The sequence below is a fragment of the Xenia sp. Carnegie-2017 genome, unplaced genomic scaffold (assembly GCF_021976095.1).
Source record: "Xenia sp. Carnegie-2017 unplaced genomic scaffold, XeniaSp_v1 HiC_scaffold_2, whole genome shotgun sequence".
Lineage (NCBI taxonomy): Eukaryota > Metazoa > Cnidaria > Anthozoa > Malacalcyonacea > Xeniidae > Xenia > Xenia sp. Carnegie-2017.
Window position 1 is genome coordinate 3,416,519 of NW_025813482.1, and position 22,259 is coordinate 3,438,777.

Consider the following 22,259-nt stretch of genomic DNA (forward strand, 5'->3'; position numbering starts at 1 on the left):
AACACATGCAGAACGATGCAGAATCGTTGGGAAAAATTTCTTTTCAAAATAGTTCAAGAAAAAATTAGCAACAAACAGCACGAACTGTTCGCCCAATATAGCAATACAAGTCATATGGACGTATTTAATTACCGATTGAGTGAACAGTATCTCTCATATCGGAAAACTGTTTCGAAAGAAAAGTTGTTGACGCTATATTATTTATTGCGAAAATTATTTTTAGTGAAAATGATAATTAACAGGTAAAATACCGAAGGCTCTTACATGTACGCGTAGTACCTATTTTTGGATTATGTAGAGGTCTGGGTTCTAGCGCGGACACTTTATCCGCAGAGTGACGGATGAAAAGCAGTGTTGAATAAAACAAATGAAATAAGATGAAACTACATTGACATTTGAGTTTTAATTTAAAAGTTTAAAACGAACTTTAATCCTTGCAAGATAAGATACGGGAAGAAAGAAAAGTACATTCTTATTTTCTCGAACACTTTAGTTTAGTTATGCTTTCTCGTGCTGTAAAGGAACACACTGCTCAAAGACAAAATAGAAAAGATCAGCAAGGTTTGTAGGCCGTCTAGGCTGGATAACAAAGGCAAGAAGGGCATGCTGAGACACTATTGCACCTAGCGCCTGAGAAATTATCAAAATACAAAATATTTAAGCTCTCTGGGCTAGTAACAATTACCATTTTGCTTAAATATTTGCTTTCTGTCTTTAAAATGATCATAATTTTCTTTTTCATTTTTTAATAGAGAAAAAAAGAAAAGAAGTATTTGAATCTACAAATGTTGTTGTTGATAAACTGGTCAGCACATTAAATGATGGGTAGGTTGCAAAGCTATTTTAACATTTGACCTTATAGATGGTTATTTTAGTCACCACCGAAATGACTAGACTGATTCTGAAGGAACAATGCAATAACTCTGGGAATGATTAAAGTTTTTGCAAATATGTTTATTAAATATGTTTGTATCAAACAAAAATGGTTCATACTTGCCTGGTTATGAGTACATAGCAACATAGCCAGCCTGCATATTCAACTACATGCATATGAATGTAAAACCAACATTTTCTCAGTTTTAGCTGTTACTCACTCTTAAATTGAACTATGTAATTGCTGTCTGAAAAGGTTTGCAAAAAAATTGCGCCTTCGAAATGTCAATTTTGATTAGTAAATAATTATTGCTTGTATAAAGTTCTATTGATTTAAGTAGATTTCATAATATGAAACAGATGGGGTTTTTTCATTAGTGTTGAAGAAATTTATCAAAATCAAAAGAAGTTGGAATCTGAAGCTAAACAACTGCAAACACATACAGGTATCACTTTATATTATTGTAGGAATGAAAAATGTCAGTGATCAGTCATGTGTTTTGATCCAGTAAAACTAAGTTCATCTTCAACTGTATGTCACTTTATAAATAATAAATTTCAGCTCAATTTTCGAAACAGTCAATTCAATGGCTTCAATTGGCTGAAGGATTTAACCGAGCTTTAAAGGTTGGTTGATACAGCTTTGTATTTTATCAGAATAAATTTCAAATATTTATTATTATAAAACTATGTATTTACATTTCTCTTTACCATGCTGTTATTGAAATGTATTTGTTTCAAAGATATGATTGGCTTGTACCTTAATTGTGCATAATTAATATGCAATTGAAAGATATGATTGGCTTATACCTTAATTGTGCATAATTAATGCCAATTGAAAGATATGATTACCTTATACCTTGATTGTGCATAATTAATTTGGAAGATTTTTCTGATGGAAGGGAGTGTTTTTCCATAATCTCTTTTGTCTTACACTTAAAATCGTTTTGAAACTTAAATACTTTTCAAATATTCTTAGCACTTTGCTATGTTTAGTTGTTGGTTTAATTTTAAAACAAAGCAAGCACGTAAAAAATGGCGATTTATTGTGCTTTATCATAGCAACCCTAAATGTAATTGTATGGATTAAGTTCATGTGCTGCAGTGGCCTACCTAGTCAGCAGATTTAAAGCTCTTGAACTTTTAGTCATAAGTAAATGTCTTAAAAAACCTGAAAATTGTCATTCTACACATGCATTTTCACAAATTTGACTGGCTACAAACCTATTTTAATGATTTGCTATGGGGACTACATTTTTTCCACCCATTGATTGCTACCTAATGATACAAGTATGCACCTAGCTCTAGCCTTTTGTGTTTTAAAGTATTAGATTGACAAATACTATAATTTGATTTGCAAATTACATTGACAAATACTTTAATTAGATTGGCAAGTTATAGTGACAAATACTATACATAATACTATAATTTTTATTCAGGAGTTGGGTGATATTGAGAATTGGTCTCAAGTAATTGAAGCTGAAATGACCACTATTGCCGGAGCTTTGGAATATGCTTACAAAGGTGAGATTTTAATGTATGTCATGCCTCCTACATATTTCAAATATTCACAACACAAACATCTGTTCATGGGTTGCTCTTTGAAAAAAGTAACATTTAGAAGAACCAGTATTTTTGCTGTTGCTTCCATGTTTATGTCAAATTCAACTTTTCCTTTGAAATGTATAATTGTTCAGAGAAGTTTATGTTTGCTTGTGTTATTCATTTGTCGCACAACCCAGTTATATTACAGTAACCTTACCAAAATATTCTATGGAATCATATTCTAAATACTATTGATTATTCTATAGTATTTTTTATGCTCTATCATTTTTCATTGTCATATTGTATAGAAATCACAGATTATATTATTGAATATTCTATCGCATATAAGTATACAAAAGATTCAATGCATCACATTCAATAGTAAAATTTCTAATACGTGTAATTTTTATACAATATTGTACAGATTGAGAGCTATTGAGGATTATAAATCAATGACCAATTGGCTCAAAAAAGTATTTTCGAAATTGAAAAGTCAATGATTTCACTATTGTGGACTGTTAATTATTTCAGATACAGATGATCATGTTGCATTGTATAAAAATCCCACAATTTGTGCAAGCAAGGTTGCCATTTTTTATCAGCCAACTGATTTGGCTGAAAAAAGACTCCATGTCTTCATAATGTTGCAGACAATCTGTTTTCGTCGTTCGAAATACATGCGGGAAATTCACCTATCCAATTATCTGTTTTTGCGTAAATGTTAAAATAAAACCGGAGAACTCGACCATAAAAAAATCCCAAAAGTGTGTGATGACGTTCGTTGCGCAATATAAATATGCATTTTATTTGCAGGAGATGTTCCTGGTTGATGGATGCTGATTGCAATGTAATTTTTTTGTGCAAAGTTAGGTAGGTGGAACAAGTTACTCTTGTTGTAAGATTGATTATAGAAAGACGTTTAGTCGAGAAACCACTGCAACATGTGCTTGCAAAATAAACATGCAAAAATCATAAAAGAGAATTAAGCGAGTTAAATAAAACATTAAAACATTACCATACGCGTTATAATTGCTAAAGTTGTGCACTTGTACTATTGCTGACACTTGTAGCATAGACGTCTATGACTTACATTTAAAACCTATTGATGCAGTGTATATATATAGCAACGAGTCGAAAGCTCAATAAAAATCATTTAAAATCCGGAGAAACTTTTATCTTTTATTTATTAAATGCCTGGATTACCAATTTTCAAAAGATATATATATATATATATATATAATAGGATTTTGTGATAAAAACTATCGCAAACAAAATCGCACGGATAGAGTGCTCAATGCCACGGCAGAGCGGTATAATTGAAAATAAAATTGACGAGTGTGGCAAGTTAAACAACTGCCATACGAAACAGTTCTGCAGGGAATAAATTCCTATGAAGTAATTCGTGGTTTATTTTATTTTCAATTATATATATATATATATATGTATATTTCTAACATTACAGTGCTTAACTAATTTAATTTAATAATAAATACTTATATACTACTTATATACTTTTTTGATCTAGAAATAGCCAAAGCTCATCTTTTAACATGTAAGACCAAAGTGCTGCCATATATCTGTGATGTGTACAGTAGTTGCTATTTGTATGAATTCCAGCTTCTTTTTACAGTAATTTTCACTTATTTGTGTATATATGCACATATCAAAATATTTTCTTTGCATATGACTAATTACGAGAAAAAACTATGATAATTTATCATATTTTTGCCATCACGTGACGTCACTAGTTTCTATTGAAGGTAGCAACTTTAACCACGTGATTACGTTAACGTCGTGTATTGTTTATGCCTTCTACCGCCGACGTATGTTGGATTATAGACAGTTTGAGTTGGGGACAAGTACAGTGGATTTTTTTCCTAAAGGGGTACAATTATAGATTCATATTGGATTAGAGTATAGTTTACAGCTTAAAATCTTTTAGCTATTTTAACTTCAAAGTAATTGTGCATGTATTTTATACGTACTGTGTGCCATCTAGATTTTGCTCGATCTTCTTTAAATCTTCTGTATTCCTTGCGATCCTTAAAGAAATAGATCAAACGGGACTGATTTACGAACGGTATGGCCTGTCATATGGGTTCATTATTATCCCGTTTTTTTTCACAGTATGATTTAGTGAAGAAATTGTTCCCTATTGTTGAGTTCTATGTATACTCATTCATGCATTTCTCGAAACATTTTACTCGATATTAGACTTAAATATTATTTCTTTATGGTATTTGACCGTACCACCATTACTGTTAAAAGTTTCCAAAGCAACAAAAGCATAATGCCAATTGCAACTATAGCACTCATCACACCAATTATGATGGCGAGAAGATCTGGCTCTTCAGGACAATCTAAATGAGTAGTTGATGAAAATATCTCAGATCAGTCTAGCAGTCTAGTGGTTTAGCTAAAAAAAAAATTGAACTTTTACCAAAATGAAACAAAACACATTAGTGATTTAACTACAGCCTTTAAATTTATTTGTCTGTACATTTTTTGCATGACTTGCATTTTGGGCAATTTGTTTTTCGCGATTCTTAGCTATAACTCTTTAATGAGGAAATCGACAGACCAACAGAAATGAGCATCATCTTTGTTGCCTGACTAAACTAACTTTTAGGCAAATCTTCTCTTCCACAATACTATGCTCTCTCTACGAGTGATTTGCGCATGACGAAAGCCATTAAATGAAACTATGTAGACATGCCTTTGCAACTATTGATCGTGATAAACTGATTCAGATAAACTTTTCGCTTGCATTCACGCTGTAAAGTAACTTCTCTTAATGACATATGGGTGATTTCTATGCCTTTTATAATACCTTTTTTTAAAACCACGAACATTTTTGTTGCGTTTTCTTCTTTCCTTTCGCCATAAGTAAAATAGTATTTACAGCCCTCACTATCTTTCACCTGGCATATCACAGGATATTTTACTAAAAGAGATCGACGTTGTATGTTAAAGACGTCACGTATAACAGATTTAATTAGCATTTTATACGTCTTAGTTATTCGCGTTCAGTTGCATTACGTCATCAGCTAAGTTTTGTTATTTATAGCTTTTACAGCGACAATTTATATTACTTCATATGAACTAAGAACCCATGGTCAACGAATGCTCTCTCCAATATTTACCCAGAGAGTGACCCCCTACTATAGGCCTGTTCGTAGGCCAACTCTGCTAAAAAATTTTGTGCTGTAGCGTGTAAGAAAAAGCATTATCTGTCCAAGTTTGGACAAAAGTTCTACTCAAAAATTATAAATTTTCCTCTTTAATTTAAACAAATGATTATAACCCTAAATTTATTGATAAATGAATAAGGCATGATATAGTGAAGCGTATTAATTATACATCAGACGTAGATCTTCGTAAGTAGAAAGTAACAATTACCTAATTTGCAAATCGATTTCAACCATAATTCACTAAAAACTTACTTTTTGTTACCTGCAGTCGATTTTTTTTTATTTTTCACAAAAATTTCTTTGTTGCACTTGCTTCATTAAATTTAACGTAAAAGTATTCATCATGCTTTGTTTCTTTTTTTGTTTTCATTCATTTTGAAATATATATTTAATGTGTAAAGTTCTTCAACTGTTGTTTTGCACGTCGCTGCTCCGTTTAATGTAGAAATAGAATATTTTGCACGAGAATATTATTCAATTTATATAAGAAACAGAAGTTTAAAAAATTATCGCAAAAACTAGGACCAACGCTTACAACATTTCTCATCATAACTTTTCACAATAAAATTAACCCCTGGATTGCATTTACTTACATTCCTTCAGTTGATCAATGGATTGGAGAATTGTCATTTGCGGGCAGTCATCGCATATTTTTCTGTGTTGCGATTTTTCCCCAAAAATTTCGCATCTCACACATTTCTTCAAATCCGCGCATTCATAGGTGCAAGTCTTTAAATTTATGAGAAAAAAACAACAATCAATATAGTGTGAAAACATTCGGCATTTTGCTCATATTAATCTGCCAGTGGTCGTGTTTGTTCTAATCAATAGCATTAAAAATAAAGACTGCAAAGTTGCAAACTTTGTTCTTAAGCGTGATGATCTGTATGAACTAATATGTGATGAACTAATGAACTAATATGAAATGTTAAACTTGTTGAAATTATAAATTCCATTTACGAAACAAACTTTTTTATTGCAAACATGTTTCGGCAATCTTATGGATCGTTAGTACAAACAAATGAACTATGTTACATGAATGTTGTATACCATGTATGAATTACTTATTTACGTATACAGGCAATAGAGCTAAGCGTAGACTATATGTTTACAAATTACTTGTTTGCAATAAAAAAGTTTGTTTTATACATTCAATTTAAATCTGTTGAGTTATTTTCTGCGATAGCAAGTTGCGTTGCCGCAAGCAAATATTTGTCGTTGGTGGTTTTTATCGATGGTTACACCACAACGCTGTATTTTTCTGTATATATGTACCGTCATATGTAAAACATATGTTTAGATTACGGAATTATTTACACAATGTGACCATTTTTAAGCTTATAATTTCCAAAAACATGTGCTTTCTAAAACTTTACAGTCAGTATGACACGTTAATACTCCTTCAAATTTTATTGAAAAGAAAAAGCTTATTATAAAAAAGTATCTATATGGATGAAATGCTTGCATATCTTACCGGGCAACGTTCACAATGATCACCTTCGTAAAATGGCTCACAATCACATTTACCACAATTACATTTGCCATGACCGCTGCATTTTTCCTGAAGTAGACAATCGTATGTCATAAATCATAAATCACGTTTCTAAAGAGCTTGATAAATGAAAAGATGTTTCAATATTTCTACTATATTTATGTGAGCTAAAGTTCACTTACATCCTTTCCGTTATAACATTTTTCACTTTCTATTGAACAGTCTATTGTACCACAGTTGTATCCCACATAACTTCTTTTGCATTCACATTTACCACATTTGCATGAACCTCTTTCTTTTCCTATTTATGATATATTTGCAGTAATGTATAAGCTAATTCTTTTCGCACACATTGCATGAAATACGCGCCTAATTCGCTTCTGCAATTGCAAAGTTATAGTTTTGTGTCAAAATTGCCCCCATTTTTAAAGGCAAATGAAATTGCACTATTTTCCAAAAGTGTCTAGTTATCGAAAAAATTCTACGATTTTTACCTCCGCATATTTCCCCTTTGTATTTGTGGCAGTTGAAATCGCTGCACTGGCAATATTTTCCATAATAATACGAGTCTGTATTCTAAATGTTATAGGAGAAATGAAAGTAAACAATTATTTGTTTGTTTTTCAAGTACTTCTTATGGTGTACAAGAGTAAAGATGAGCGATTTAAAATTCGAGTATAACTCAATTATAACTCGACATAACTCAACTATGATTTGAATATAACAGAAGTATAAATCGAGTATAGCTCTAATTTTTTCTAACCTCAATTGAATGACATTTGCATTCATTGCAATCACATTCACCATGTCCCTCACAGTCCACTTTGCTCGTATTTGTACGTTTGCATACATTTGTTAAACTTGGATTACTCTTTCGTGAATCACAATGGCATCTTCTGCCGTACCTGTAAACAAATAACAAGTTAGAGTTCAACGTCTGCAACTATCCAATGAAGTATAAATATAGAAATGGGGGAGGGGGTAGTCTGTTCGTAATGAGTAGGGATGTTTCGTCACTTGTAAAACGCATATTGGGTGGGGGGGGGGAGACAATTTTCAAAAACAATCCAGTATAACTCAAGTAAATGAAAGTTGAAGTTTGAACAGTATTTTATACATATGAAGACACTGATTATTGTGCTCGTGAATTGATTGATTTTTAACGTAGAGGTTCTAAAATCTCATTCACAGATTGTGTTAAAAGTTTTTCAATCTTTATTCAACTTACATTCCATTATCACACATACAATGTCCACATGTCAAATTTCCATTGTTAGAACATAAACTGGAGTTGTACTCCTGTAATATTTAACACAAAAACTGATGAATATATTATTTTGGCAGTAGTTTCTCTAAGAGCTGTGCGTTTAATTTGTCGTGATTACGTTCATATGACTTCACTACAATATAGCTACGTCACAATAGGGGAGAAAACAAGTGGAGAAACATAGGAGGTAGCGTATAAGTTATCTTAATTGTTGCTCATGTATCATTACATAGCTGAAGATAAAATAAAAGGCATGAAATGACTGTAAGAAATAGACCAGTTGATTTATTTTATTTTTTACCGAATCGTCTTCACATCCACAGCTACAAATAGTGTCGACATCCACCATAACTTCTCCAAAGGCATTGGCTAGAATCTTAAAACTGTAATCAAATAAATTATTATAATAAATACATACAATACATGTGTGCAAAGATAAGTTTTCATGGTTGCATTGAGCGGCGTTTTGTCACCTTGAAGTCTTTGCTGAGCAAGAATTGACTGTTAGCGTCACATTAAACGATACCTACAATTCGAAACATTTCAGTTTCTATTAGTGCTGTCTTTAGCAAGCTCGTTAAATTGGCAAAACCAATGAATCAATTAAGACTATGATCATCTTAAATATTTGCTTTTCATGCATGAAGAGCTATTTAATGAACTGATTTTACAAATATTTGTATATGAACTTATAAGTCGATTTTTTGTATCTTTAAATTTTTATACTCAACTTACAGTTTCTCCAAGACCTATTCCTTGGCAAATGTTGGTTCCAATTTTACGGTTGCTAAAAATATCATTTACTGTATAAGTCATGATGAAAACATTCGATAATGAACTAGTTTGTGCTTGCTCATAAAATCAGAATATCTGTCAACGATAATTTTAATGTGTGGTAGCTACCTCAATAACTTTTTCTTTTACCCTATTTTTCATAATTCAGAATCATTCAATACTCACCCGCAGTCCGTTTTAAATTGTACATCAATATCTTCTGTATTCTCCGTTTTTATAAATACTCTTGATACGATACCCTGCGTGTCAATTTGTTGTATATTTTGAGTGCACAAGACGTATTTATGACACAGTGTTTACGTTAAAATTTCTCACCTTGTAACTTCTTTCAACAAGCTCGATGATATTATTGGAATCAAGGCTTAGTTCTTCATACGTAGCTCCAAGATCTCTCCATGTCTCTGCTAATTGCTGTGTATTGTAAATTAAAATAAATCGTTACAATTATGTAATTTTTTTGCGTGATTCAATTGGGTGATCTCAGTAAAGTGTTGCATTGTAGGTAAAACCACGTAACACTCTTCTTAGTATATTTGAGGTTTTATACATAGAGATAGAATTTCATTGTTTGAATGGACCAAAGATCAGGAACGACGGAACGTCGAAAATTGAAGGGACAAATATTCATATATGCGTGTTTTGCCTCATTACTTTCTTTTGAAATAAATTATTTTTACCATCTGGGACTACGAATATATCAATATTCCCCCTTCCTCTCCCACATACACGTACACACAATTATCGACGTACCGGCGTCCCTGCTAAAAACTGTCCCCTGTAGTTGTCAAAATACACATTTTGGATTTGAGAAATTGTGTAATAATCATGATGAACTTGCAGAGAAAAGTAACACTCCTTGTGTGTTTATTAGCATTTTTTGATTTTTTAGATATTTCTTACTATTGTATCCACGTTGAAATTACCTTGAAGTACTTTTTGCCGCTCTGTGAAACAGCGAATATAGGTTGAATTCTGGATTCCCGTAATTTTTTATAAACTTGATTTACTGTCGGATAATCCTGTTGCAATCAAACATACATGAAATTTATTGAACGAAAATTTTTGTAGCTAAATTGAAGGTTTGCTAGTTTTTCATGCATTGGCATTAGTTGATTTAAAGATGCAAGATGTTTAACAAGATGATCTATACGCTTTGGTAGCTCATGTGAAAAGCGATTTTTTAAAGATAGCGTGTTTTTTTTGTTGAAATTGTGTATAAATGTAGTTAGTGTACTATGATTTAGGTTTTCGATGTAAACCAGATTAATGGTGAATTCTTGAAATAGCTAACTCTGCCTTAAACAAAAAGCGTCATTGCGAACGTTATTTGCCTGCCTCTTACTGGATCAAGGATTGCGCATACACTCAAGGAATTCTGGGTATTTAACTGCATACAAATTTTTAAAAAAAAACAAAAATACCATGGGAATTATCCTAGTATATATAATCTTCCAAATTCACCTGATGCAAACCATGATACTCTTTTACACCATTTCTTTTCTTGGTTAGATGACATTTGCCATCATTAGGGTTGGGAATACCTCCGAACTAAAGATTAAAGTAGAAAAAACCACCTTAAAGCGTGTTTTGTTTAGGACTCTAGTTCCTTTTTATACGTAGTAACGGACTAACAGTATATTTCAGCTCGCCTACTTCCAAATATATTTCATTTTAAATAAAACAGCCAATTACCAAACAGCTTCGCTTCCATCAAAAACTTTAACACTAAAGCTTTAAGCTATATATTGATCAATCACAAGTAGACAGCACTACATACCCTTCCTTCTCCAGCCAAATGAAATGGAGCATCAGTTGCTAAGAGGACTATACGTCGTGTTGTGTTCACGGGATTCCATCCAAGCTCTGATTCACAAGCAGCAACTTGCATAAGTGCGTCAAGGGACGCTTCAGGAAGATCTTGACTTCTGGAATTTGTTTGATTGTTTATTGTTTCCTATATTTGGAGAGTCTAAAGTGATAAGAGGACTTCGCTTCTTATATAGTAAAATTTCTATAGTTAACAACCTGGAATAATTGTTGCTGATCCGTGAAATCGAGTTCATGTCGGTAGTTGAAGGGTGGACGTTCGCTTGGATTAAAACTTTTGTTTATTCTAAATGATATAACAATGAGGCTGTAGGCTGTATACGTATAAGATTTCACATTGTTTCATATATACACGCAATTGGTGAAAATGACAAATTTGACATTGTGCAGTAACTTTGGGGCTGTTCAAATGAGCCCGGGTAGCCGGGATTCAGCGTAGCGTTAAATCATTTTGGCAGATGGAAAAGGTTAAATATTTCACAACAAAAAACTTATTTGAGCAATTTCTCTATACTCTGACTTTGCAATTTAACAAAACCTTTAAAAATGAAAACAAATAATTTAGTCTGATATGAAAATTACAACTAAAATGACTTATGACGCTTATGAAAAGGTTGTAAGTTTTGCGCTTAACATTTTTACTCATTTCAATGACTCAAAACATTTCACGCCTTGCTGAATCCCGGTTACCCGGGCTCATGTGAACAGCCCCTTTGTTTCAACTGGCTATAGAATTATTTTAATTTTTTCATCAATATACGAATGCATTTACTCTCTGCATGGGAAAGAAGATTTATATCTCGTATTCGTACGCATTTTTAGTTAATTTCACATTAATTTTACTCGTAAATTTGTAAAGTTTTTTAATTCATACATAATCCAATCGTACTAGATTTCGATGTCGACATTTTATTAAATATGACAGCATTTGCCTCAATCATATAATAATGAAACGTTTGAACGAGCTTAACAACTGGTGGATAAGTAATCCGAGGATTTGTTCGTTTTCATGCATGTATAAATTTACTTTTACTAAAGTATAGCTGTACTTACAATTCTTGCTTTACAAATGGTGGAATGACTTTGTCAACAAATGAACCAAATCCCAATCTATGTCTCTTTGTAAGTTCCTTTAACTTCCTTGCTGATTAGAAAAGGTTATATTATATTTATTCATCGCATTTTTTTCTGAATTTCAATGCAAAAAACACGTTCTACGATGTTTGTAAATACGTACTTAAGTTTCCAGCCAGAAGTCTGAGATTTCCGAGATCATTTTTCATCGTATTTGATAAATCCAATAAAAAGTAAAGGTCAACTGGATAGTTTTCAATTGATCGAACATTCACTTTAAATGTCACTGGCTCGCCTATGTATAAAGTAAATTTTATAATACAGTTTACTGAAAGTAGACCATTAATTTCAATAAACGCTTGTTTGCTTTGAGTATAGTTATAGTATTTTGTAATGATATGATTATTTTCAGAACATAAACTTCAGTCATACAGTGTTAGTTATAAAATGACTAATAATCAAATTAAAAACAATTGCAAAATCGTAAACTTTACCAACTCGCGCTTTTATCTTTACTTTCCTAGGAAAGATTTGACTTGCTGTTGTGTCACTTGCATTCACTAACTAAAAATAAAAGCATGATTATATTTTGGTTTTTTCCTGCAAACATTGGGAATACTTGAGTGATTAGCATCTTACTGTAACTCTTTGTTTTGGATTGATGGTCTGGTTTTTTGGACATCCTTGTTCTATATGTTTTGTCACTTTGTTACATCGGCCATGTGAGTAATTCTGTATAGGTAAAGCAAACTTATTTATCAAACTTGCACACTATTCTTACATATTATTTTTCAAAAATCAAAAATCTTATGGAACTACAGCGGCGAATTTCCTTACAACGAGCTCAAGTATATTTATATTTGAATATTTTTTCTTATAATTGATTTGTTTTTCAAATGAATATCCGAATGACTTTTTTAATTGACTCAAACTAAAAAAGCCCTTTAACCATTGCCCCATAAATAGGTACAATGAATGTTGTAAGTTCTTTAAATTAGCATTTGTAGTAAACAGTTGACTCCTTTCTGAGTAATGAAACAGAATTTTCGAGCAAAGCAACTAATTGATAGTATATAGAATCATAAGCTAACCTATTAAATTTATCTTTCCTAATATTTACGTTTATTTTTTTTATTATGTTATGATATGTATTAGTACATTTTTGCTTGAGTTTTTACATAATTATTCATATGAAATGCCATAGGTTAGTGCTGATGAAACATAATATAGGAAAATTACCTTAGATGTGCACCACGAGCATTCTGGAATTTGTAGACAGAGAGAGCAAATCTCTTCTTTTATATTTTCGCAATCATTCACTTCGTTGTCTATACGGAAAACAAGTCAAAGGTGGTAAAATGAATGATTGCATTGCTATTTATGAATGATGGACTTCTTGATAATTCTATGAAGAAAACTGACAGAAAGTATCTCGGAAAGTAAGACAACGTTACAAGACACGTACGATTTTATTTTTGTTCTATTTAGTATTTTATGCTTTAAACTTTTCAAAAGAAGTATTTAATCGTCTTTGCCTTTCAAAAAAGAACAATTTCATACCTTCAATATTTGAATAAAATTAGTTCATGTTGGTAATTATTCAAGTCTAGTGGTTTATCTAGCCTGTTAACTGTCCTTTGCAACCGTGCACATAACCTGGTGTTTAACGTTGCGAAAATTGATCATAGTTGTGTGTAATACATTGTCTTCTCGCTTGCAACAATAAAGTTTCCAGATCAAGCGGCATTTAAATAACAAAGCTTCTACGTTGAAATATATTGAACTTTGTCTTACCTGATCTTCCTTTGTCGAAGATTTTCATAAACATAACTATGAGCACAAGAAGCTTCATTCTTGAATCTTAAGATAAACAACAATTGTAAGAGAAACTCTAATATGATATTCGTCGGTATAATTCCCCCCAAAAAGGTTGAAGAGAAAAAGGCGATCCACTGGACACTTGTGCTTTAAAAATATGTCTTCAACTCAAGCTCGCTGACTTGACTTTAATATTGCACGTTAATATTGATGTTAGCTTAGCACATCGTCGGTATGAGGCCAGCTTGTGACCGCGACATTTAGCTATTGTTTGTCTACTGCATTATCCATTGCTTATGGCTAAGAAGATCAACAAACAAGTATCGTAAATATGAAGGCATCTATTCTGTTGACTTTTGTGTAACATGTTTGAGGTTTTATTTCATTTTATCATTAATATTTAACGAGTAGCATGTTTAGATTTTTGAAAACGATTTTTTTAATTTTATCTACTAAATCTTTTCTCTGCCGAAAAATATGAAGATGAATACGTAGTACGTTGTACGGGTTAGGCAAGCCGCCATGTTGAGTAGGGGCAAAACCATTCAACTAAAATACCTGGAACGCTATCGGAAGCAAATAATTGAAGCCAAATCTTACAACCAGACAATACAGAGATATACAGAGATTAGTCAATGTTTGTTTTTTAAAATGTTTGATAGGATAAATTTTTTGTACTTTCTTTTAACTTATTTGTTTGAATGAAGTTCGCTTTTAGGCCATATTCAAGATGCATCCTTTCCTCGCTTAAATCTGTACAGCAGTTAGTAATTAGTAGAGGTCTAATGGATTGAGTTATTAATTATTCATCATGTTTATTTCTGATAAATAGCATATCGCAAATAGTCGTAATCATTTGATGTTCCTAGCAATATGGACGTCATGCCAAAACTTTGCATGTGGTTCATGATTTTTATTTTGCTTCTGTATAAATTTAAATGCAAATTTACCTGGCTTTTTGCTATTAAAACGTATTCTTAAATGCTTGAATCATTGAAACAATAATTTTGTTGTTACGTGATCATTTATGAATTGCGCACTCGGATGCGTGCATGATCTTTCACGTCAAAATTTTCGTGATATTAAGATTGAATTATAAGTATACTGAAATGATAACTTGGGGGAATTGAAGCCGTGTTTTCTAGGTAGTGCCAGGCGGCTCGTGACCACGATTTTAGTTCTTATCACAAATGACGGCCAGCCGTGTATCTATAACTGTGTAGACAACAGTTAAGTGTTATCTATTTGTTAAGTAAATAACACTAAAAACGTTTAAATATTATATCAATTTTTTAGCGTTTCCATCTGGTAATAGTTTGTCGGATCAACCTCGATTCCCGCCGATTATGTTTGTCCTTGAAAACATCTTGCTATACCTATATATAAACTAAGAATGGTAAAATGATGGAAAATTTTCAAAAATACGTTGGCTTCAAATTGGCTTCAACAAATCAAGGGACAAAACTATAGTTATCATCCATTATACTTACACGTGAGCCATAACATTGACCCCCACTACCCTCTAAACCATATTGTCAAAAATTGTAGATGCTTTACATATTTACTTATTTAAAGGACATTGGCAACGAAAATTTTTATGACATATTTTTGAACCTTTGTGATGTCTAACAACTAAAATAGAAAAATTTTTTCTCAAAAACATTTTCTTGCTGAGATATTTGCAGCAAAAGTTTTATAAATTGCGCCATCTTGGATAAAATTTTGAAAAAATTATCTCGAGCGGTAGTGACGTCATTGGCTGGTGAGCAGTCAAAACAAGAATACAATATACTTTGTGATTGACTGCGTTACAACACATTTAAAGCGTATTTTACGGGATTTTTTTGCTGCAATGGATGACATACACGAAAATCAACCGGGTGAGGTTCTGCCCTATCAATATGAACCTGAAGTGAAGGCCGAAACAAGCGAAGAAAGCGGTTCCGAACAGGAGAGTGAGCAGAGCGACTTGTCCTTGTCGGAGGATGAAATACATGCTGAATTTGATAAAGCAAATGCTTGGCGCCTTCAAACTCTTAGTTGGTGTAAGTGTGGACATTGTACTTTGTCAAAAAAGGCAATCAATCGAGTGTTTTTGTTGCCACGAAAAAGCACTTGAATACGATGAGTATGAGGCTTTGCTAGGCCAAACTGAAACTCAAGGATAAATTGCTTGACAACACACCAAGAATTTAGGGACAATATGCTCTCAGAAAGTGTGTTAAAGATAGATGTGTGTCGGCATCTGTGTCGGCATCTTGAAGAAAACTGGCCCCTGTCTGAAGAGGATCTAGAGAGAATACACAAGCTGTATCGATTAGTCGCATAGATGCGAAAGTGTGTTAAAGATAGATGTGTGTCGGCATCTTGAAGAAAACTGGCCCCTGTCTGAAGAGGATCTAGAGAGAATACACAAGCTGTATCGATAGTCGCAAAATTTTTCAAATTTTGGGAAGAAACATCGAAGACCATTTCCTGCTTGTGTTTATGCTAGCATGCGAAAACGCTTCGCGTCACCAGACGGACTTTATACACATTTTAAATACGCATGTTATCACGAAAGACCGTAAATTTAGTCTTAGACAGACGCTCTTTCATGTTCTTTGTTATGATCTGCAATTGCGATGCCATATCATTGTCACGAACTGCGCAAAAGCAAAATGCATGAGTGATCCACCCAAAACTTGTATTCATTCATAAGTTATAAAGTTAATCGAAAAGTGTACTTGTACATTGTGCACGCAAACACGCACGTAAAACATTACGGATAAACGAAACTCTACAGTCAAGAACAAGACATAGCGGCTTAGAGCTTATCACCTATATAAAACTACATAATCTTTCAAAGACTCTTATGTATACAAATAATAAATTAAACGTATAACTCATTTGTTGGTCACAGGTTTGTAATATGGGAAAATGAAATATTTCTATTGCACGAAATGTGCAGTGTATAAAACGCGCTTGTTGTCGTCTGGGCTTACACTTGTCGGCAAAGCCTAGTTGTAAGATCTGCTAAAATGAACGTTTCTACGTCTTATAACGACTAAATATTGGAAAAGTATATAAGCGTGATAAACTACACAACTTTTGTTAATCTTAACAACCGCCGACTGTTGTTTTTGTTTTAAAATTCCAGTGAACAAATGTGCTATATTTTATTATAATACTATTATTTTATATTGTGTCATTCAGTGGATACCATCCAATGACGTCAGTAATGTATTCCGGCATAATTTAGCATAAGGCTTTTTTTCCAAAATGGCGGATAAGGATTCAACTTTATGTCAAATTTTCTCAACAGTAAAATTCAAAAGAGACACGAAAACACGAAATTAAGTATTCCATAGCTATCTATGATAAACGTATGAAAAAAAATTTTCGTTGCCAATGTCCTTTAAGAAATGATTAATATAAAAGATCTTCTTTGAAAATGGTTTTGAATATATTTTACATCAAATTATATACATTAGAAATCTGTCTTGTATATGGTTAGCTGTACTATAACGTATTTTGCAAGTGAGTTGTGTTTTTTGTTAGTGAATTCTTTTCCTCATTTTGGCACAACACAGTGGATAGTGGATGAACAATTCATTACAAAGTTGATTTTTAATTTTTTAAATTTTCTTGTCTTACATCGTTTCTATGAAAATACCGCCAAGAACTACGCGTTTCTTAAAAATCATATAGCTACTTAGCACAATATTTTTCAAACGAGACCCTCGCTGTGTTGAACATGAATATTAAATGTTATCATCATGTAATGTTCGTAAAACATGTCAGCTGTTAAACAGTGGAAATTTTTTCGCAATTTGTGGGAGAATTCTTTTAGACAAAAGTTCTTTCAAGATTGCCAAGAGTTCAACGTCCCACTCGATAAACGAAGTAGAATCGAGTTGAATTGTTTCCATCGATTGAGAGGAGCAGTCACGTATTTTATTGAGTGTAAAATTTATCTCTCTCAACATTTGCTTGGGTTTTTTGCTGAGCAGTTGATTATAAAAATTTGGCTGTCAAGATATAGCTCATGCAGAAATTCATGAAATGATTACGAATTAGTGAAAGTAAACGCAAGCGTTATCAGAATATTTTGTGGGTTGAAATGTAAGAAACACTCAACGGTCATTCCTAATTTCAAAACAAAAGAAACACTAAAATTCGTGTGGCGTCATGTTTACGTCAAGTGAGGGGGACCATATTCAAATGTTTTGCTATGTCAAGATGAGTTCTTTTGAAAGTTACGTCGTTTTTAAAGGATGTTATAGCCAGGCGTAGTAGCATTCAGTGAATATGGTCTCCTCAATGTTCAATTGACGCCAATGGCCAAATTCATGCCTTGATTTGGCGAATACCAAACGATCTTTGTAAAATTCATAATAAATTAGCCAGAATCATATTGTAAACACGCAGTCATTTCAACAACGCTGTCAATTCTTATAGATTTTTTCTGGTGTTAAAACGAATAATTTGACTCATTGATCGATTGATTGAAAAGGGTCTCTTTAGCAAGCCTATACAATGTTTTCTCGGACTGTGCAAATTTTTCAGTTCATTGTAAAAAGTGTGCTACAAAGAACTAAAGAACGATGTTTTGAACGTTTCGTAGCACAATCATATTAGCACGACTGTGGCAACCATTTTGTAGCTATTGAAATTTATTGATGTTTGCAAACTTCGCGAAGCACGTCTGCACGAGACGCCTGCGAAGAAATGTTAGTGTATACATCGTTTAGAATGGTGTGGTTGAGAACTTTGAAACTGTATCTGATAGTTTAAAAGGATAATGTATATTACGTAGCCCGTTGCTAGGTATAAAATGATAAAGATTTATAAAATTTTAGATGTCTCGTAAAGAATCATTGGTTACAGTTTTCACTCGTAAATAAAAATTTGTTACAGTTGTCACTTATTGCGCTCACGCATGCATGATACATCCCGTTTTCTATAGAGTGTAGGTAATGGTCTTTTAATAATGTCGTGCTAATTTAGATATTTTCACACGGCGAAAATAATTATATAGCTTCCCATTAATATATTTTGGCTAGTACGTGCAATATTATAAAAGGAATTGATATTGTTTTTGCCTGTGATTTTATACTTTCTTCTGTCGTTACAAGTTCAACATTATAGATTAAAACTCTATAAATTGAGATTTTTCTATAGCAACGAAGAGCAAACTTTATAATCTATTCACAAACTTCATGTTTTATTCGACGATCAATGTTACAAAAACTTGTCGTTTCGCATTCGCGTAGAGATCTTTATCGTTATATAGCTACTTTGCATACATGATGTAATTTTGAGCTTTGTTGTTTTGTTTCATTAATCTTTAACTTTAGTCGTACTGAACATGAATCTTTTACATTTAATAGTAATAATGAATTTGTACGTTACCTTTAACTAGTTGTAAATTAAATACGTTCTGTCAAATTAAACTTTTCTTCCTTCCAAGAATAATTCGGCGTTTTGTCTGTCGTGTCAGGTGTGATTGAATTGAATTATTTTGATCTGCTTCATCCGCTCTTTGTACTTGTTGAATAATACTACAAGAGCAACCATTTCAAGAAAAGCAATTTGAATGCTAAGTATGATTTCCGGGCTTCCCAGTCAACAATATTTTTTACGACTGGAAAGATCCATTTCGTTCATACTTACTGCAAATCCACAAAAATTAATAATTTAAAAGTAAATTTGATAAAAGCACATTTTGTTATTATATTTAAGTAGATATGTGTCGTTTTTGCATAAAGCATAGTTATCATACCATTGTTTAGTTATGGAAATAACGTCAACGAGGCAATACAGATAATTAGGAAGCATCTACATTATATTAATACAACTATTTACTCGTAGTTAAATGACCACTCAGAATGACTCATTTGACAGCTATTACACACATACGAACGAGAAAATGTATCTTATAGTGCAACCAATAGAAACAATATACTAAAAAGTGGTGAAGCCAGCCAGATTTTCACTCATGCTGTGCAAGCATTTAGGTGATCATTCAAAATGAATAAAGTTTATCTTCTAAAGAATCTATCATAAATCTTCGCCGATGAATTAACCGGCTAGTTTTGTCAGCCAATGCTATGAAAGGCTGAATTACGAAGTCTGTATACATAAAACCACTTGATTAGACATTGCATTTTTAATGCGATTCTTGTTTTGTTTTTGTAACAAAACTTTCTTTCTCAAAGAACGAATTAAATTTTGTGCGTTGCTAGGCGGAGTTGTTAGGTGGCCGAATTATAACACTGCTTCCCACCTACCGTATTGTGTAGAAATTCAATGTCCAAACACGTAATGTCTGTTACAAAGGAATATTAATCTCGAATGAACATCCACGACTATAACGCATTTTAAGTAACTGCACGAAGTCTTCATATATTTGTCCGTACGTTTAGTCCCTATATCCTTATTATTAAATGTCATTAGGAAAATAAACCTTTATAATACATTATTTCACTAAACTCAAAAGCGGCTAGCTGGATTACGTCACGTGGATAATAAGAATAGAGAGCGGAATGTTGTGAAAGGCTGTGGCCATTTCATAATTGTTCGAGATACTATAAATAAAATTTGCTTAATAGAAATGAATATTTTATAATTTATCGAGAAAGGTCTTGTCGGAGTACTTGGCATTGTCAGTAGCGAATTCAGGATAGTTAAAATTGCATTTTTATAAATCTATTTCCAATTCAACATATGTTACAGCCAATTCTATTCGTAAGATTTTAGTCTTCTAATGTTGTTTTTATAGTATTTTGAATTTAAAAAACCGCCGAAATGCATTGAATGACCTAACCAGAGAATACTTAGCCATAAATTCGACTTTTCTAGCTGAAATTGAACTCAAATCTTTCGGAAAAAAACATCTGATTTATACAGATACTAATCTTGTCTTGAAAGCAGGTTTGAGATAGATATTGCCTTTCAAAAGAGCTAAAAGTGGATTTCTAAAAATTCTTTATGCAATCTTGATATGAACTCACTTGAAAGAGATGGCTGATGTAGTCACAAGATGCATCTGGTTAAGTTGGTCAAAGTGCTTTATCAGCCACTGAAAGCCAAGTAGCATGCAATTATTAGACAGACAGAGCAAAGAGGAATAAAAAATCTTTGTCACAACCACAGTAATCATAGATAGGAACTAATATGTAAACTTTGTTTGGAACAAACCAAAACAACGTTCAAACACGCAATGCTGCAAAAAATATATTCTTTGGGAAGTCGAAATTATGCTGAACTAAATTACAGCATGTTACTCTAAAATAAGCTATATATGACATGTACATGCAACAAAACATTTAAACTGATTTTATCTCTTGCATACAATATAGAACTTAAGAACAAAAGGTATTTCTCTAAAGTATGAAATATTTCAACTTACTTTGGTCAACATGGGAAAGAGAAAAAGAGCTGTTTACTGTATGGATCTTGATAGAACAGAAATCCTTAACTATAGGACACTTCTTCTAGAAGCATATTGTCGCTTATCATGATTAAGTTTCACTTATAATATGCTTGACTACGTGTCATTTAAATTTATTATACGCACGCATTCTCCATAGTATTACGTCATTCACAAAGACAAGCTGGGAAGTATACCAACACATGCAAAGAGCAATTTTAAAACTAACATATCTGTGAGGTTTACACACATAATGAGAGCACTTTCGGTAATATATTATGCCAGGTCTGTTTAGTTTTGTCTGGTATTAAGAAATTAATCACCCAAGATATTGAAGATACAGGAAAATCGTTGTTTAGGACTTTAGGTGCAAACATGTTCAATTGACCATCAGAATTTCATGACTAAACTTAACGTCAGTTATGACTAACTTTTCAAACTTAAAATGCTAAAATCCTTGTAAGCATTGCTGATGGAATTCATAATTATTTCCGCAGTTTACTATTTTCAAACGTAGACAAAGTTGCTAAAATGAACTCATCAAGTTAAAGGATTCGTTGCAAACTTGATGAAAACTACATATACAAGACGCCAATAATTAGCTGTTCTTTTGTTGATCCGTCAATCATTGTCGAGGTGAAAGGCCTCAAACTGCCTATAATAAAATATATTTAAGTTTTTGCCTAATGTTGATTGGTTTGACATAGTAAATAGTCATCCTCCATTTTTTTAATGCGTAAAAATGTATAGCTACACACAGTCCTATTGATTTTCTTAATGCAGTGTCACCAGATTTGGTAATTTAAAATATATGTTTTGTGGCGATAATCTCTACGCAATTTTTATACTTTTTTAATAGCTCATTGAAAATTTTTGGTAAATTATTTTGTCAATGTTCTAGAAATTTAGTAATATTTTGGCAATCAGATAATAAATTACATTACGCCATAATGACACAGACAA

General features: G+C 32.4%; 2 protein-coding genes across 8 annotated transcripts; one reads left to right on the forward strand and one right to left on the reverse strand.

Moving 5' to 3' along the window:
• The first annotated feature begins 41 nt into the window (after nt 1–41).
• On the forward strand, nt 42–15,488 carry LOC124440784 (biogenesis of lysosome-related organelles complex 1 subunit 1-like). 4 transcript variants are annotated; one of them, XM_046991221.1, is made up of 7 exons: nt 42–561; nt 753–825; nt 1,252–1,319; nt 1,436–1,500; nt 2,313–2,397; nt 3,232–3,288; nt 15,179–15,488. In XM_046991221.1, the coding sequence occupies exons 1-6, from the start codon at nt 501–503 to the stop codon at nt 3,246–3,248; spliced, it is 369 nt and encodes a 122-aa protein (XP_046847177.1). In that variant the 5' UTR covers nt 42–500; the 3' UTR covers nt 3,249–3,288; nt 15,179–15,488. The 4 variants fall into 4 exon arrangements, with proteins under 4 accessions (XP_046847177.1, XP_046847175.1, XP_046847176.1 ...); XM_046991219.1 differs by lacking the exon at nt 15,179–15,488 and adding an exon at nt 10,053–10,453; XM_046991220.1 differs by lacking the exon at nt 15,179–15,488 and adding an exon at nt 3,944–4,109.
• LOC124440783 (integrin beta-2-like) lies at nt 3,705–21,431 on the reverse strand. 4 transcript variants are annotated; one of them, XM_046991214.1, is made up of 27 exons: nt 21,276–21,431; nt 19,277–19,425; nt 13,859–13,924; nt 13,304–13,392; nt 12,704–12,796; nt 12,559–12,628; nt 12,228–12,359; nt 12,044–12,134; nt 11,189–11,276; nt 10,941–11,117; nt 10,625–10,711; nt 10,087–10,182; nt 9,479–9,574; nt 9,329–9,402; nt 9,104–9,155; nt 8,842–8,894; nt 8,670–8,751; nt 8,330–8,400; nt 7,865–8,006; nt 7,596–7,677; nt 7,284–7,402; nt 7,084–7,170; nt 6,203–6,338; nt 5,249–5,362; nt 4,669–4,778; nt 4,404–4,460; nt 3,705–4,295 (listed from the first exon to the last, which is right to left on the reverse strand). In XM_046991214.1, the coding sequence occupies exons 3-27, from the start codon at nt 13,914–13,916 to the stop codon at nt 4,200–4,202; spliced, it is 2,352 nt and encodes a 783-aa protein (XP_046847170.1). In that variant the 5' UTR covers nt 13,917–13,924; nt 19,277–19,425; nt 21,276–21,431; the 3' UTR covers nt 3,705–4,199. The 4 variants fall into 4 exon arrangements, with proteins under 4 accessions (XP_046847170.1, XP_046847171.1, XP_046847172.1 ...); XM_046991215.1 differs by lacking the exon at nt 21,276–21,431 and adding an exon at nt 20,878–20,945; XM_046991216.1 differs by lacking the exon at nt 21,276–21,431 and adding an exon at nt 20,155–20,172.
• Nucleotides 21,432–22,259: the final 828 nt, after the last annotated feature.